The sequence below is a fragment of the Passer domesticus genome, chromosome 21 (genome assembly GCF_036417665.1).
Source record: "Passer domesticus isolate bPasDom1 chromosome 21, bPasDom1.hap1, whole genome shotgun sequence".
Taxonomy (NCBI): domain Eukaryota; kingdom Metazoa; phylum Chordata; class Aves; order Passeriformes; family Passeridae; genus Passer; species Passer domesticus.
The window spans coordinates 193,930-210,711 of record NC_087494.1 but is presented as its reverse complement, the minus strand read 5'-3'; the positions used below and the strand labels follow the sequence as shown (position 1 = coordinate 210,711).

General features: G+C 57.8%; 3 protein-coding genes across 4 annotated transcripts; 2 read left to right on the top strand and 1 right to left on the bottom strand.

Moving 5' to 3' along the window:
• Window positions 1-1,139: 1,139 nt before the first annotated feature.
• Window positions 1,140-9,869, bottom strand: ABHD8 (abhydrolase domain containing 8). 2 transcript variants are annotated; one of them, XM_064396745.1, is made up of 5 exons: window positions 8,516-9,869; window positions 5,516-6,185; window positions 3,831-4,001; window positions 3,141-3,357; window positions 1,140-2,493 (listed from the first exon to the last, which is right to left on the bottom strand). In XM_064396745.1, the coding sequence occupies exons 2-5, from the start codon at window positions 6,175-6,177 to the stop codon at window positions 2,344-2,346; spliced, it is 1,200 nt and encodes a 399-aa protein (XP_064252815.1). In that variant the 5' UTR covers window positions 6,178-6,185; window positions 8,516-9,869; the 3' UTR covers window positions 1,140-2,343. The 2 variants fall into 2 exon arrangements, with proteins under 2 accessions (XP_064252815.1, XP_064252814.1); XM_064396744.1 differs by lacking the exon at window positions 8,516-9,869 and adding an exon at window positions 8,340-8,391.
• On the top strand, window positions 9,842-10,504 carry MRPL34 (mitochondrial ribosomal protein L34). The gene is given in 3 exon segments (XM_064396746.1): window positions 9,842-9,860; window positions 9,863-9,917; window positions 10,009-10,504. Coding segments are annotated over 3 exon segments (345 nt in total). The 3' UTR covers window positions 10,280-10,504.
• Window positions 10,505-10,911: 407 nt separating this feature from the next.
• On the top strand, window positions 10,912-16,764 carry DDA1 (DET1 and DDB1 associated 1). Its single transcript, XM_064396747.1, has 5 exons — window positions 10,912-11,031; window positions 11,730-11,810; window positions 12,144-12,195; window positions 12,824-12,885; window positions 13,412-16,764. Exons 1-5 carry the CDS (start codon window positions 11,029-11,031, stop codon window positions 13,520-13,522), a joined length of 309 nt encoding a protein of 102 aa, XP_064252817.1. The 5' UTR covers window positions 10,912-11,028; the 3' UTR covers window positions 13,523-16,764.
• The last annotated feature ends 18 nt before the right edge of the window (window positions 16,765-16,782 follow it).

The following is a 16,782-nucleotide window of genomic DNA, read 5'->3' as shown; positions in this document are numbered from 1 at the left end:
CGATCCCGGAGCTGATTGGTGGGGACGTGGTGGGGCTGGGGTCCCCTCTCCCGGCCCTGTGTCCCCTCTCCCGTGTCCCCTCTCCCGGCCCTGTGTCACTGGGATGGCGGTCCTGGGGACACTGGGCTGGCTGGGGACACGTTCTGGTAGTGGCCGCGTGCCGTGGGAGGGGAAACAGAAGAGGTTTCTTGGCTTGTGTGGGGTCTGTGCTGGGGCTGGGGTCACCTCTGCTGGCCCTGTGTCACCTCCAGGTCATGGGGATCGAGGTCCAGTTGATGGCACCGGTGGCACCGGGCAGTGCTGGTTTGGGCACACCGGGTGGCTCTGGTGGCACTGATGGCACTGGGCAGTGCCCGTTTGGTGGCTCTGGTGGCACTGGTGGCACCGGGCAGTGCCCGTTTGGTGGCTCTGGTGGCTCTGGTGACACTGATGGCTCCTGGCAGTGCCCGTTTGGTGGCTCTGGTGGCACTGACGGCGCTGGGCAGTGCCCGTTTGGTGGCTCTGGTGGCACTGACGGCGCTGGGCAGTGCCCGTTTGGTGGCACTGGTGACACTGGTGGCACCGGGCAGTGTCAGTTCTGGCCACTGGGGGGCGCTGAGCGTCGTGCCCCTGCCCCCTGTGTGTGACGTCATCGCCGTGATGGGCGTCACCCCAAATCCATCCCCAACCCCAAATCCCACAGCCCCAAATCCCACAGCCCCAAATCCCACAGCCCCGTTCCCATCCCAAATCCCCCAATCCCAATCCCCCCATTCCCAATCCCACAGACCCCCCAGTACAGTCGGTGTGGGGTCCTGGGGCTGTCCCCAGTCCCGGGGGTCTTGTCCCCAGTCCCTGTGGGTGCTGTCCCCAATCCCTGTGGGTGCTGTCCCCAGTCCCTGTGGTGCCACCCTTGCCCCCATGCCCATCCCCAGGCCTGTGGCCGCTGGCCAGGCCCGAGTGGCACCAGGGTGTCCTTGTCCTGCACTGAGCCATGAGCGGCTTGGGGACACCCCCGGGCCACCCTCAGCACCTTGGGGGGATAGCGAGTGCCCCAAGGTGACACCGAGCGCCCCAAGGTGACACCGAGCGCCCCAAGGTGACGGCGAACGCCCCAAGGTGACACTGAATGCCCCAAGGTGACACCGAGCGCCCCAAGGTGACGGCGAGTGTCCCGGCACGGAGCCGGCAGGGCTGGCATTGAGCACGGCTTTACTGGGTGACACAGACACGGCGGTGGCAGCGTGACAGGAAAGTGGCTCCCGGGAGGGCACAGAGCTGTGACCCCACGGGCGGCACGTGGCAATTTTGGGGGCGTTGGTGGCGGTTTTGGGGTAAAATTCTCATTATGAGACAGCAGCGGGCAGGGCTGGCACAGGGGACACCCTGGGGACATCGATGGGAACAGTGCAGGGTCCCCTGAGCCCCTCGGTGCGGTGCCAGCCCCGCGTGGGGCAGGAGACAGGGTGGGGACAAGGGACAGGGCAAGGTGTCCGCAGGGTCGGCGCCTTCTTTGGTTTAAATGTCGGGAATTTTGGGGAGGGGGGCACAGGTGGCGCCTCCTGGCATTGCGGGTGGCACCGGGGACATCGTCGGGTGGCTCCTCCGGTCGTGCCCGGCTCCCGGGAATGGGGGTCCCGCTGTTCCCCGCGGCCCATCCCGGGGGTGTCCCCGAGGGGCTCCGCCCTAACAGCGCTGCTGGCAGCGGGGACGTGGCCGTGGTGGCACTGGGGACACACCGTGATCCCGGGAATCTTCATCCTCATCATCCTCCTCATCCCAGCAGGAGCTGCCCAACCCCACAAGGAGCCCCCAAAATCCCAGCGCAGGGGAGCCTCTGGGTTCTCCTGAAAACCGCCCCAAAAATCCCTGCGGGGACCCTCCGTGTCCTCCCAGTGTCCCCGGTGTCGCTGCGTGCAGGAATGACGACGACGGCGACAAAAAACCGGGACGGAGCCGCTCCAGTGCCGGGGGTGGGGACCGGGGGTGGCGTGTCCCTCTGTCCCTGGGGATTGGGGACTCAATGTGACATGTGTGGGGTCCAGGGACCAGGTGTGGTGTGTCCAGGTGTGACATATCCGGGGTTGGGGACCGGCTGTGCCTTGTCTCCGCTGTCCTGCCGGGGTTGGGGACAGGCCGTGCCGTGTCCCCGTTGTCCTGTTGGGGACCGGCCGTGCCGTGTCCCCGCTGTCCCAGGGGGTTGGGGACCGGCCGTGCCGTGTCCCCGCTGTCCCCGGCCCGGGGCACTCGCCGCGCTCCTCTCCCGGCGCTGCCATCCCAGCCCGGGGTCGCTCCTCGCTCGCCCCCGGCACAAACCGGGCTGGCGGCTGGGCCGAGCCCGCTGTCCCCGCGTGTCGCTGGCCCTCACTCGGTGTCGCCGTCGCCGCGGGCCGCGGGCGTGTCGGGCTCCCAGAGGACGAACTCGTGCAGCAGCGTGTTCACCGTGTCCGGGCACTCCAGCATCACCATGTGGCTGCCCTCGTCGATCACCTTCAGGAAGGCGATCAGCAGGATCTGCGGGTGCCCAGCAATACGGTGAGACCCCCTGGAGGTGGCACGAGCCCCCAGAAGCCACTCTGTCCCCTCCCTGGCAGGTGGCAGTGCCAGGATGGGCCCCAGCCCTCCAAAGCCACTCTGCCCCTCCCTGGCAGTGTCCCTGGCAGGGCTTGGAGCACCCTGGGGCAGTGGAAGGTGTCCCTGCCCAAGCCAAGGTGTCCCTGCCCATGTCCCTGCCCCTGTGCCATCCCTGGAACTGGAACTGTCCCTTGGAGCACCCTGGAACAGAGGAGGGTGTCCCTGCCCATGCCAAGGTATCCTATGTCCCTGTGCCATCCCTGGCAGTGGCCCTTGGAGCACCTTGGGACAGTGGAAATTGTCCCATTCCAGTGCCAAAGTGTCCCTCTCCCACGTCCCTGCCCATGCCAAAGTGTCCCTCCCCACGTGCCATGTCCCTGCCACGTCCCTGCCCATGCCAAGGTGTCCCTGCCATGTCTCTGCCCATGCCAAGGTGTCCCTGCCCATCCCTGTGCCACCCTGGCACTGTCCCTCAGATCACTGAACGATTTTCCCCCTCCCTCCCCACCCCAAGTCTCCAGCAGCCACCCCACACTTTGGGGGGGGGCAGATTCCCCAGTCCCCTTCCAGGGGTGCCAGCCCCTCACCTCTGCCATCCTCTGGTCCTCCTCGATGGGCACAAACTTGTCGTGCATGCCGTGCACCAGCAGCACGGGCACGGCCAGCTCGGCGTGGTACAGCTCGTCGCCCTCGGGCCAGTACTGCCCGCTCATGGTGGCACGCAGCACGAAGGACGAGACGTTGAAGGCGTTGCCCTCCTTCAGCAGCTGCTTCTCTTTGGCACCTTGGCGGGCAAAGCCGGCCCTGGCACGGGGGGAGAGGGCTCAGCCCGAAATTCGGGGGCTTGGCAGCAAGGGGGAGCATCCCAGACCGCCAAAAGTCGCACTGGGTCACCTCCCTCAGGGCAGCAGTGCCAGGGTGAGCCCCTGGGCGGTGGCAGGACATTCCAGCCCTCAAAAGTCACTCTCTGTCCCCTCCCTCGGGGTGGCAGTGCCAGGATGAACCCCCTGAGAGGTGGCACAAGACCCCGGCCCCCACATTCCACACTCTGTCCCCTTCGTTGGGGCAGCAGTGCCAGGATGAGCCCCAGCCCTCCAGCCCCACAAAAGCCACCCCCTGTCCCCTCCCTCACCAGTGGCAGTGCCAGGGTGACCCCTTGGGTGGTGGCAGGAGATTCCAGCCCCCCAAAAGCCACACTCTGTCCCCTCCCTCAGAGTGACACTGCCAGGCTGACCCGTGGGTGGCACAGGGGCCCGGGGGTGGCAGTGGTGACTCACTTGAGGAAGCTCCAGGCCAGGCAGGGGGACAGGCAGTGCAGCACACAGGGCGGCAGGTTGAAGATGGAGCACAGGCTGGGCTCCAGCGCTGTGGGGCCGCCCCCGTTGATCATGATCACCTTGTGCACCAGCTCGGGGTACTCGTGAGCCAGGAACGTGCAGAAGGACACCCTGGAAGGGTTAAAAATAACCACACGCTGCTTGGCTTTTGCTATTTTAATTATTAATTATAGTAATTGTATGAATTATATTGATTGTGATCACTTTGTGCACCAGCTCCGGGTACTCATGAGCCAAGAATGTGCAGAAGGACACCTTGAAAGGGTTAAAAATAACAACAGAATTATTTTCTTTCACTATTTTAATTATTAATTATAGCAATTATAGCCATTATAGTAATTTTATTGATTATATTAATTATATTAGTTGATTGTGATCACTTTGTGCCCCAGCTCCAGGCACTCGTGTGCCAGGAAGGTGCAGAAGGACATCCTGAGGGGACATGGGGACACGGTGCCAGCGTGGCAGGGATGGGGGCAGCAGGTGAAGGTGTCCCTGTCCCATGTCCTGGTGTCCCATGGCCATGTCCCTGTCCCTGTGCCATCCCTGGCAGTGCCCCTTGGAGCACCCTGGGACAGTGGCAGATGTCCCTGCCCATGCCAAGGTGTCCCTGCCTGTCCCTGTGCCACCCTGGCAGTGTCCCTGGGGTCACGAGGGGATTTCTCCCTCCCTCCCCACCCCACCCCAAGGCTCCAGGCTCCAGCAGCCACCCCTCATTTGGGGGGCAGAGACCCCAACCCCCTTTCAGGGCAGGATTTGGTGCCCCCTGCCCTGCCCAGCCCCTCTGGTGCCCTCCAGGCTGCCCCGGCCTCGTCCCGGGCCAGCCCCGCTGATCTGGCTCCGTCTCCTTCGTTAGACTCCACCTAATCAGGAGCCCTAATCCTGCCTTATCCTATTTATAGTCCCTGCCCTTGCACTTCCCTCTCAGGATTAGCTGGGCACAGAGATGGTGCCCACCCCAAGGGCACCCAGGAGCTCCGAATCCCGGGATAAATGGGATAAAAACAATGGAAACCCCAAACTCCTAAACTATGGGATTTGTGACCATTCCCATTTTCTGGGATGATCCTACCCTACTCCCAGCCCCTTACCCATAGGAGTGCCCGATGAAGATGTTCCTTGACATCCTACAAGTTCCTTGTAGCACTTGAACGGAACCCAAGGATTCTGGAGCTCCAACTCCTGGGATAAATGGGATCAATCCCCCAAAATGGGAGCCCCACACCTCTAAAACCTGGGATTTGTAGCCATTCCCATTTCCCAGGAGGATCCTACCCCATTCCCAGCCCCTTACCCGTAGGAGTGCCCGATGAGGATGTTCCTTTTCTTGGCGTAGCGCTTGAACACAGCCCAATTCCAAATCCCAAGAAAATCCCAACACAGGAACCCCAAACCCCTAAAAGCTGGGATTTGTGTCCATTTTCCACCCCACTCCCAGCCCCTTACCCGTAGGAGTGCCCAATGAGGATGTTTCTTTTCTTGGCGTAGCGCTTGAACAGAACCCAAGGATTCTGGATCCAAATCCCAGAATAAATGGGATGAATCCCCCAGAACGGAAACCCTACATGCCTAAAACCTGGGATTTGTGTCCATTCCCATTTTCCATCCCACTCCCAGCCCCTTACCCGTAGGAGTGCCCGATGAGGATGTTCCTTTTCTTGGCGTAGCGCTTGAACACGGCCCTCATGTCCTCGGCCAGCGCGTAGAAGGTGTAGGCAGCGGCCACGGGCGGCGCCGAGCTGCAGCCGTGTCCCGCCAAATCCGGCGCCACCACCTCATAGCCCAGCTTGGAGAAGAACTCCAGCTGCTCCTTCCAGATGTCCAAAGAGCCGCCAACGCCGTGGATGAAGAACAGCACCACGTCCCCGTGCGTGCCCTTGCAGCTCGTGATGCGCTTCTTGCAGTCCACCGTCACCACCCTCTTGGGCTTGCGTTTGCGACGCTTGGCCGCTGTTCCGGCGGGGTCCGGCGCTCCCGGCTCGCCGTTGGCATCGGGCAGCGGGCACCGCGGGGCCTGGGCCTCGCCCAAGTTCTCGATCAGCAGCTGCCCGTTGCGGTAGAGCGTGATGCGGCGCTGGCAGCGCACGGCGCCGCGCTCGGGGGACTGCGGGGACCGCGGGGACCGCGGGCGCTCGGGAGCGCTGTGGTGGATGCGGAGGATCCGGCCGGGTTTCACCTCCAGGAAGGTGAAGCCATCGCTGGACTCAACGCTGTCCAGAGGCCCCACGGCATTGGGGGTCTTGCCCAGCAGGCAGCAGAGGAAGCCGTCGGTGATGCTGGTCAGCATGGTGATGCCTGGGAAAATGGGAAGTGTAGGAAAATTGGGGGGATGGGGAAAATGTGGGGAAATGTGGGGAAAATGGGAGGAAATGGGGGGGAAATGGGGAAAAATGTGGGAGAACATGGAAAAATGTGGAAAAGCAGGGGAAAATGTGGAAACATGGAAAATTTCCCCTCCTGCTTTTTTCTGGGTCACATCCCTGTCCCCAAGCCCTGAAGTTCCCATCACAGCCCTTGGAAAAGGGGTTTGTTCTGGCTGAAGGAAAAAAAAACTGGAAAAAAAGCCTGTTCGGAACAGAAAACTCCCTTTTCCCAACAAATGTGGAGCTCAGGGAAGGTCCAGCCCTGGGAATTCATTATTTATCCCATAAAATTGAAATATTTATCTCATTAAATATAAACATGGCTGTGGTCGGAAGCAGCATCCGAGGTGGGAATTAAAATTTAATTAAAATCTCTCCACAAAATAAACTAAGGAATGTGGGGGGTGGGATTATCCTTGCTGTTCCCAAAGCTCACTGCTGGAGTTGAAATCTTGGGATTTTGGGAATATTCAGGAAAAGCTGGTGGGAATGGGGGCACGGAGGTTGGGAATGGGTTAATTGTGGCTGAGGGAAAACGAACACGGTGAATTATTGATGGCAGCGGGAGGAAAGAGCAGGATCCGAGCGCTGATCCTGCAGGATCCTGATCCCATTCCTGTGGGATTCTGATCCCAGTTCCCATTCCTGTGGGATTGAGATTCCAGTTCCCATTCCTGTAGGATTCCAGATCCCAGATCCCATTCCAGCAGGACCCCAGATCCCATTCCTGTGGGACTGAGATCCCAGTTCCCATTCCTGCGGGATCAGGATCCCAGTTCCCATTCCTGCAGGATCCCGGAGATCCAGGCCCAGGATCTGCCCATTCCTGAAGGAAATCCAGACAAACCCGCCTGGAATCCTGGAATGAAGGCTGGAAAATCCCTCTGGCATCCCAAAATCCAACCTGCCCAGTGCTTCCAGGGGATCCATCCCAACCTTGCTCCCAGATCCCCAGATTCCCGAATTCCCAGATTCCTGGATCATGGATCCCTGGATTCCCAGATTCCTGGATCCCCATATTCCTGAATTCCAGATCCCCAGATCCTCAGATTTCTGGATTCCAGATTCCCAGATATCTGGCTCCCCAGATCACTGCATTCCCAGATCCCTGGATCCCCAGATTCCCACATTCCTGGATCCCCACATTCCCAGATCCCCGGGTCCCATCTCCCACCTCCCCCACACTCCATGCCCGGAACATCCAGGTTGGAAAGGCTGGAGCAGGATCCCGATGGACGCGGGAAGGTGGGAATGGTGCCGGTTGCCATGGAAACGGAATGGGGGGGGCATTCCCAGCCCCCTCCGGCTGGGGATCTGGGAATCTGGGAAATTGGGAATCTGGGAACGTGGAATTTGGGAATTCAGGAATTTGGGAATCTGGGATCCAGGAATCCGGGAATCCGGGAATGTGGGAATTGGGAATTCGGGAATCCAGGAATCTGGGAATCCGGGAAATTGGGAATCTGTGAGTTCAGGATTCTGGGAAACCAGGAATCTGGGAATTCAGGATTTCAGGAATTCAGGATTTTGGGGATTTGGGAATTCAGGAACCTGGAAATATGGGAATTCAGGATTTTGGGAATTTGGGAATCCGGTGCCTGTTATGTAGGGCTGGGAATGGAAATTAGGTGGGAATGGCGGGACCCAGTCGAGGGATCCTGCCTTGGGATCCTGGCACTAGGGCTGGCACAGGGGACACGGGAATGGCACGGGGGACTGGGGATCGGGGTTTGGGATCAGGGATTGGGATCTGGGTTTGGAATCAGGAGCCTTTGGGATCAGGATTTGGGATCCGGGTTTGGGATCCGGGTTTGGGATCAGGCTTTGGGATCAGGCACTGGAACCAGCCCAGACTCTCCCTTGCCACGGGCAGGTTTTCCCGAAATTCCAGCCGAAATTCCAGCGGGATCAGACCCCCCTCCCCCCCAGCAATCCTTCCCCGCCGTTGCATCACGAGGGGAGGAAGGAAGGAATGAAGGAATAAAGGAAGGAATGAAGGACGAAAGGAAGGAAGGAACGAAGGAAGCCTTTCCCCAGGCTGGGTTCCCAGGATAATTCCCCCTCCTTTCCCCCCTCCCTGGCGCACCTGCACAAATCCGGGTTTTTCGCCGCTCCTCTCTGCCCCACAACATCCCAACCCCCCTCGCATCCCAGATTGCTTTTTTTTTTTTTTTTCCTGACGGGGAAAAATTCCCGCATTTTTGGGTCACCCCCACCCCCAGCAGATTCCCGCAGCCCCGCAGGGAAAAAAGCGCCGCTCACCTCATCGATGGCCCGGGGGCTCCGGGGTGAGGAAAAAATCCTGGGATTGCGCAGGATTCCCGGTGCAAATCCTGGAATTCCGCAGGATTCCCGGTGCAAATCCTGGAATTCCGCAGGATTCCCGGTGGAGAGGCGGAGCAGGGCGGTGAAAATCCCGATTTTTTTCCAGGCGTTTTTTGGGGGGGGGGAGGGAGGGAATTCCTTCAGCCCCCCCCGAAAATTCCCAAAAATCCCCAAAATTGCCCGAACCCCCCGAAGTGCCGCCCGTGCCCGCTCCGGGGGCGCTCCGGGCTCGTCCTTGGAGCGGTCGCCATGGAAAAGGCAAAGCCCAAAGCCGAGAGCGGGGCGGGACCGCGGCTGATGGACAGGAGGGGACAGGAGGGGACAGGAGGGGACAGGGACAGGAGAGGGGACAGGGACAGGGGCTGATGGACACCGTGAGGGGCCACTGAGAGCCGGGGGCCACCGCAAGGACAGGAGGGGACACGGATGGGACAGGGATAAGGGAAGGGGATAGGGACAAGGGATGGGGACAGGAGGGGATGGCGACAGAGGTGGAATTTGGGATGGGGTGGTGACACTGCGGTGCTTGTGGGGTGGCAAAGGGTGCGAGTGTGGCAGCGCCACGGGCAGTGCCATGAGAGTGGCAGTGCCACCAATGTGTCACACGTGTGGCAGTGCCACCCCGGGAGGCCAGACACCAAACCAGGGCTGGGTTTTGGGTTTATTTTCACAGATTTTGGGGTTTACTTTCACAGATTTTTGGGTTTATTTTCCCATATTCTGGGCTTGGGGAGGGTTGAGCCACATCCCCTCATTCCTGAGGCCACAAAACCAGGAGGGAAAAACCTCGGAGCTGCTCCTGCTCTTGGGACGGGGCTGGGATTGATCCCAAAAAGGAAAATACTGGAATTGCTTGGCTTGGAGAGACCTGAAATCCCACCCAGTCCCATCTTGGACCATCCTAGGCTGCTCCCACCTTTCCTTGGACATTCCAGGACTGGGATTCTGTTGCATTTCCTCCCAGGCAGGAATTCCTTCCCAAAATCCTGCCCAAATCTCCCTTTTCCCATCCCAAATCCACTCCCTGTGTCTTGTCCCCCTATCCCTTGTCCCAAGTCCCTCTCCAGCTCTCCTGGAGCCCTTTCAGAGTGGCTTCGTGGCCTGCCGCGACATCCTGGGGGACAACCGACAGCCCCCGAGGCGACAAGGCCGCAGGGGCGCCGTTGCCATGGTAACTCCGCCACGACCCCCCCGGGAGGACTACGACCCCCATCAGCCCTTGCGGCGCAGTGCCGGCTGTGATTGGCTGAGAGGACGGAGCCAATGGGAAACGGCGTTGTTGGCTGGGGAGCAAAATGGCGGCGCTGTGCCCGCTGTGGGCGCGGGCCGGGAGCCGCAGGTACCGCGAGGGGGAATCCCAGCTTTAAAATTCCAAATTTATCCTTCATTTGCCTCTCCTCACTCCTTGTTCTGCTTTAATTTCCCCCAAGCTTTTCCCTGCTGCGAGGTTTTCCCTTCCCGCTGCTCTCGAGCGCTCTGGAGCCGCTCCCCGCGCCTTCCAACGCCGCCGTTCTCTGCCGCGTCCCGCTCCCAGCGTGGAATTTCAGACAAATCCGTGGAAAATCCCGGGGGAACGAGTACCAGCCCAACAACTGGAAGCGGAAGAAGACGCACGGCTGGATCAAACGGATCAGAACTCCCGGCGGGGTCGCCGTGATCCTGCGGCGGATGCTGAAGGGGAGGAAATCCCTGAGCCACTGAGGGAGCCCCGGGAATTCTCCGGGAATTCCTCTCCGGGGTGAGCCCGCCGGGGCCTGGAGGGGGTGCCCAGCCCTGCTGGCCCTGTCACTCCGTGCTTCTGAGGGCTTTGGGGCGCGGCTGCTGCTTCGGTTGTTAAATTATCCTCGCCTTTTCCACGCATTTATTCCGAAGTTTTTTTTTTGTTGTTGTTTGTTTATAAACGTGGGAATGCGGAGTATGTTGAAATCCCAGCGTGTCGCCTGGAGGTTGCTTCGTTAATTAGGGCGGGGGATTTAATGAGGAGGGGGATCTGGCGCGTTCCAGGGCGGATATTTGGGAAGGATGGAGGGCGGGGCTGCGGAACTGGGGGTGGAACTCAGGTTTTCTTCACTCAGCAGCACCTCCGCCCCGTCCTCCGGGCTCCTGATTCCAGCATCACTGCTGGGATGGGATATAGGGAAGGAATTCTCTTTTTCCCCGCGCCGGTAATGAGCTTAATGAGCGGCCCCTTAATTGATGAGCGGACTCGCCGCGCAAACTACAGTTCCCAGCATGCCCCGCGCCGCGCTCCATCCGGGTCCTCCCGCGCTGCTCCCGCCCTTCCGCGCGGGCACTTCCTGCCTCAACCCAGCCTTCCCGCCCATGATTGACGGGCGCGGCGCCCAATAGGAGCGCAGTGCTCCGCGGCGCGGACCAATGGGCGCGCACGAGGCGGGCGGCCATGACAGTGGGCGGGCCGGGGCGGCTCCTCCCGGCTGGTGGCGGCGAAGATGGTACGTGAGCCCCCGCCGCAGCGGCGGCCCCGCGCCGGCCCCGGCGGCCCGCCCGCGCCTCCCGGGCCCCGCCGCGCCGCCCGCGGCCTTCCCGGTACCGCAGGGGCGGCACCGCGGCCGCTTCCGGCCTGTAGGGCCCGCGCCCGCCGCGGCCTGGGCGGGGGTGGCGGGGCTGAGGGGTGTGAGAGGGTTCCTCCCTCCGCGCCGGCCGTGAGGGGAGCCCCGGGCGGGGTGCGGCGGATTTGGGGGTGAGGGGGAGCCCCAGGGCGGGGTTTGGGGTGAGGGGAGTCCTAGGAAGAAGTTTGGGACGTTTGGGGGGACCCCGGCGGGGTTTGGGGGATTTGGGGAGCCCCAGGGCGGGGATTGGGCTCGGCGTGAGGTTGGAGCACCCCGGTGTGGCTGGGGGACACCCTGAGGGGGACTGAGCCATTTGTGTTACCGGGGACACCCTGACATGAGGGGATCCCCTAAAATGGGACTGAACCATTTGTTTTATGGGGGGGCGCTTAGGGGTCCCAGCCTTGGGATCACGCTGGGAATTTTATCTGGGAAAGGAAAGCTTGGAGCTGCCCAAATCCCGGGAATTTCCCCTCAGTGCCTGGAGTCTGGGGCGGGCAGTGATCTCTGGGGTGTGCCTGCGCTCCCGGGGCTGTCCCTGCCCGTTCCCTGAGGGGATTTTGGGAACTGTGGCTCTGCAGGCAGATTTCCTGAAGGGTCTCCCAGTGTACAACAAGAGCAACTTCAGCAGGTTCCATGCGGATTCCGTCTGCAAGGCCTCCGTGAGTGCTCCGGGGCCATCCCCGCTCCTGGAGTTCCCCAGTCCTGGCATTCCCCAATCCCAGAGGAGTTCCCTAGTCCTGGCATTCCCCAGTCCTGGAATTCCCCAATCCCAGAGGAGTTCCCCAATCCTGGAGTTCCCCAATCCTGGAATTCCCGAATCCCGGAATTCCCGAATCCCGGAATTCCCAAATCCTGGAATTCCTGAATCCCAGCATTCCCCGATCCCAGCATTCCCGATCCCAGCATTCCCCGATCCCAGCATTCCCAACCCCAGCATTCCCAATCCCCCTGTTCCCAGTCCCACCCCCGATTCTCTCTCGTTCCCGTTCCAGAACCGCCGGCCCTCGGTGTATTTGCCCACCAGAGAATTCCCCTCGGAACAGAGTGAGTTCTCCCAGGAAAATCCCATTTTTTATCGGCCTCACCGGGGAGATCCCAGTCCCAGCCTCCCCCTTTTTATTCCCAATTTTCCCCCCTTTTAATTCCCATTTTTTCCTTTAGTAATTCCCAACTTCCCCCTCTCTTTATTCTCAAATTTCCCCTTATTTATCCCAAATTTCCCCCTTTTTTATTCCAGATTTTCCCTCCTTTTAGTCCAAATTTCTCCTTTATTTATTCCCAACACTCCCCCTCTTTTATACCAACTTTGCCCCTTATTTATCCCAAATTTCTGCCTTTTTTTATTTCCAGCTTTTTCCCTTTCTTTATTCACAATTTTCCCTTTATTTACTCCCAGTTTTCCCTCTGTTTATTCCCAATTTCCCCTTTACTTATTCCCAACTTTCCCTTCTTTTATCCCAAATGTCACCCTTATTTATTCCCAATTTCTCCCTCATTTATTCCCAATTTTCCCTTTATTAATTCCCAGTATTCCCCCTTTATTTATTCCCATTTTCCACTTCTTTATCCCAATTTTTCCCCCAACAATTCCCAATTTTTCTTCCCTCCTTACCTGTTGGAATCCTCCTAAAACCTGGAATCTTTTCCCTGTTTTTCCTTGGATTTTCCCCAGTAATTGTGACAGAGAAGACAAACATCCTCCTGCGCTACCTCCACCAGCAGTGGGACAAAAAGGTGACATTTGGGACCCAAAACTCCCAGTTTTTTCTGGGAATTTGGGATTGGTTCATTCCAGGAATCATTCCTGTAGGAATGGTTGAACGTGGGAATTCCAAGCAGGAAATCCTGGGGTGGTTCTGCCTCGGGAATGAGGGAAAATTGGGATTGAGGGGAGGTTGTGGTGGGGAGTTTGGGAATGCTGGGGTGTAGGAATGCTGGGATTGGAAATGCTGGGGTTTGGGAATCCGGGGATTTGGGAATCCCAGCATGTGGGAACACGAGGGGTCCCTGTGCTGGGAGCCTGCCCTAGAATTGCCCCTGGAATTCCCTGGAAATCCCCTGGAGCCCCCTGAATTGCCCCTGGAACTCCCGGAAATCCCCTGGAATTGCCCCTGGAATTCCCTGAAATCCCCTGGAATTGCCCCTGGAACTCCCTAACATCCCCTGGAGCCCGCTGAAATCCCCCTGGAACTCCCTAAGATTCCCCGAAATCCCCCTGGAATTGCCCCTGGCACCCCTGGCACCCCTGGCATCGTTGCAGAATGCGGCCAAGAAGCGCGAGCAGGAGCAGGCCGAGCTGGAGGGCGAGAACTCGGCGCCGCCGCGCAAGATCGCCCGGACCGGCAGCCAGGACATGACCGAGGACACTTAAAATCCTGGGATTCGGGAATTCCCAAGGCTCTTCCCGCTTTGTTCACCGCCCACGCCCCCCCCCGCCCCGACCCGCTGGGAATTCCCAGGATCCGCCCTATTTATTTGGGATTTGCCTCGTGCCCGGTTTTTGGTTTGTATTTATGGGGTTTTTATGGAGAGGAAGGATTGTTTGTCCTTAGGGGCCCTAATTCCCAAAATTCCCCCTTTTTCCTGGGATATCCCAGAATTCCTAATTCCCAAAATTCCCCCTTTTTCCTGGGATATCCCAGAATTCCTAATTCCCAAAATCCCCCTTTTTCCTGAGGTTCCTGGGATTTGCTCCTGACGTCTCCCAGAAGAGCTCATTCCCAAAAATCCACTTCTCCTGGGATCTATTCCCTTCCCAAAATCCCCTTTTTCCTGGGATTCCTTGGATCTGCTCCTTGTGAAATTCCAGAACAACTCTTTTTTAAAATTCCACTTTTTTTGGGGGATTCTTGGGGTCTCCTCCCTGTGATACTCCAGAATTCCTCATTCCCAAAAATCCACTTTTTCTGGGATCTCCTCCCTTCCCAAAACTCACCTTTTCCCAGGATTCCCCACATCCCCTCCCTGCAAAATTCCAGGATTTTTTTCCCCTTCACTTCCCCCTTGAGAAATTCCCAGGAATCCTTTGGATATTCCCAACCTTTCCCGTTTTTGAGGCCTTTCCCATTTTTCCAGAAAATTCCCAACCCCTTCCCGGGCTCCGATCATGGCTGGAGCCAATCCCTGGGAATTTGGATCCCGGGATTTTTTTGGGGCTGGATCCACGGCATTTTTTCCACCTCCCTTTGGAAAATCCGGGAGCTTTGATCCTTAAATCCCGATTTTTTCCTGGGAATCACTGGATCCTCTCCGAGGGATCGCTCAGAATTCCCAGGACTGGGAGCGGCCCCGGATCTGAGAGAAGCCTGCCTGCAATTTGGGAATCCATGATGGGATTTGGGATCTGGGCTGGAAGAATCCAGGATGGAATTTGAGAATCCAGGCTGGAATTCCAGAATCCAGGATGGAATTTCAGGAATCCAAGCTGGAAGAATCCAGGATGGAATTCCAGGAATGCAGAGCCCATCCCCCTCTCCCCAAATCCTCGGGATTGAGACAATTCCCAGCCGCCTTTCCAGGACCATCCAGAGGCTCAGGATCCGTGGAGAACCTCGGGAAAGGACGAGATGATCCCAAAATTCCAGCTGCTTTTCCATGAGGAGCTGACTCCTGCAGGAATCCCGGAATTCGGGCCCTTCTCCCTCCCCTTGCTGGGAAACCCGCAGGGATTTTTCCAGGAGATTCCCAGAATCGATTCCCTGGCTCTGGGAGGGTTCCTGCCGCCCTTTTCCCGGAAAATCCCAGATCCACCTTCGGAATTCCGGGCTGGGAAGGGCCGAAACTCCCCCAGGAGCTCGGGAGGAGCAGGAGCAGGACACGGCTCCGGTCAGAATTCCCGGAATTTGGGACTGGAATTCAATCCAGAACTTTGGCTCTGCCTCCGTTTTTCCCAATTTTTTTTTTTTTTTGTTTGTTTTGTTTTGTTTGGTTGGTTTTTTTATGGAAGCCACTTTGGAATTCCTGGAATGCGGTGTTGGGGGGGTGGGGGTGGGGGGAAGGACAAGCGGAATTCCCGGGATTTTGGTTGGGTTTGGGATTTCCAGCTGGAGAACTGCGGGAGGAGCCGGATTTGAGGACTCTCCGGGAGGAATTCCGGGGTTTCCAGGAGAGGAGGGCGGATCCCGGGGTTCCCGAGGCTGGGGAATGTTGTTCCATTAAAGAGTTGGCACTTCCTGCTGGAATTCCCACTTTTTTTCCCCTAGGAAAAGGGGGGTGGGAGCCTCGGGAATGAGGATTTATCCTGGGAAAAACAGGGATGGGGAATTCCGGGGGAAAAGGTTGGGATTGGCCGGAAGGTCCAGATCCCGTTGGGATTTGGGATCCTTGGATTTGGGGTTCTCATCCCCTTCCTGGATTTGGGATCTCTGAATTTGGGATTCTCATCCATGGATTTCTTTGGGATCCCTGCAGTGAGTCCTGTCCTCATCCCATCCCAAATTCCCAAAATCCCTGGATTTGGGGTTCTCCTCCCATCCCTGCATTTGGGATCCCCCTTCCCCCTCTCCTCCAGGTCATTCCCAGCTTTCCCTGCAATTCCAGGAGCTCTTCCTCCCCTTCCCTTGATCCCATTCAGGAAGTCTTCTGGAAAATTCCTGGAAAAATCCTCTCCTACCACTTCCTGGTGCCTTCCAACCTGGAATTCCCAAATCCCAGGATTTTCCTGGGGTTTTTTGGCCCAGTTTCTGCCCCCAAACACCCACAGGGCTTGGAATTCTCAGAATTCCTGCAATTCCCAGAGCTCAATCCTGAATTTCTTGGGAATTTTCCACCCAATTTTGGCCATTCCCAAATCCTGGGAAGCTCCGTCATGCTCAGCTCCAGGATTTTCCCTTCAAATCCTTCCATTTCCACCCAAAATCCAGGATCACAGAGCTGGAAAATCCTGAATTTTCCTAAAATTCCTGCTAAAATCCTGTATATTCACCAGAATTCTTCTGTGGGAATTTCTTTTCCAACAATTCCACATTTGTATCAACAAGAAATTGATGGAATTTTGAGGATTTAATCGGGTTTTTCCCTCCTGAGAATATCTGGTTCCCCTTTTTCCAGAGGCTGGGAATGCTGCTCTGGATCCTGGAACCGAATTCGAATATTCAAATATGCAAATGAGCTGCAAATGAGCTGTCGAAATAAATTTCTTTTTTATTGCGGATTTTACAAAAATAAATTAAAAAGAAATAAATTACCCACCCCCCCCCTTCCTTCCTTTCCTGGAATTCCCACTCCAAGGAAAAAAAATCAAAGGAAAAACCATTCCCGAATTTCCCCCTCCTCCGAAATTCCAGAGATTTTTTTGTTGGTTTTTTTTTTGGGAAAGGGATGAAAATTCCCCGGATTTGGGGCTTTTCCCTCTGGGAATTCTGTGTTCCAGAGGGAAATGGGATCAAAGCCATTCCCGGGGTTTTTGGGAAAATCCCATGGGATGAGGGCAGGAGGAGGACCCACCCGGAGCTTCCTGGAATTTTGGGGTCTCAGTTTCCTGGAATTCCCAAGGTTCCCAGGGCTCCCTTTTCCCGGGATCAGCCCCAAGATCTCTGGGATATTCCAGGCCAGGTGGGGGGATTGGGATCCTCCTCCATCCACATTCCCAAATCTCCATCCCCAATTTCCAAAGCTCTGCCCTGAATTCCC

What these genes read in the sequence shown, in the direction of transcription:
- ABHD8 (XM_064396744.1), bottom strand. Translation starts at nt 8,385, where the DNA reads ATGTTGTGGGGCAGAGAGGAGCGGCGAAAAACCCGGATTTGTGCAG. An exon ending in CTGGCCTGGAGCTTCCTCAA is followed by an intron (nt 3,358 to 3,830) that starts GTGAGTCACCAC and finishes CCCCCGTGCCAG; the next exon opens with GGCCGGCTTTGCCCGCCAAG. An exon ending in AGGACCAGAGGATGGCAGAG is followed by an intron (nt 2,494 to 3,140) that starts GTGAGGGGCTGG and finishes GGGCACCCGCAG; the next exon opens with ATCCTGCTGATCGCCTTCCT.
- DDA1 (XM_064396747.1), top strand. An exon ending in AGAATTCCCCTCGGAACAGA is followed by an intron (nt 12,196 to 12,823) that starts GTGAGTTCTCCC and finishes GATTTTCCCCAG; the next exon opens with TAATTGTGACAGAGAAGACA. An exon ending in ACCAGCAGTGGGACAAAAAG is followed by an intron (nt 12,886 to 13,411) that starts GTGACATTTGGG and finishes GCATCGTTGCAG; the next exon opens with AATGCGGCCAAGAAGCGCGA.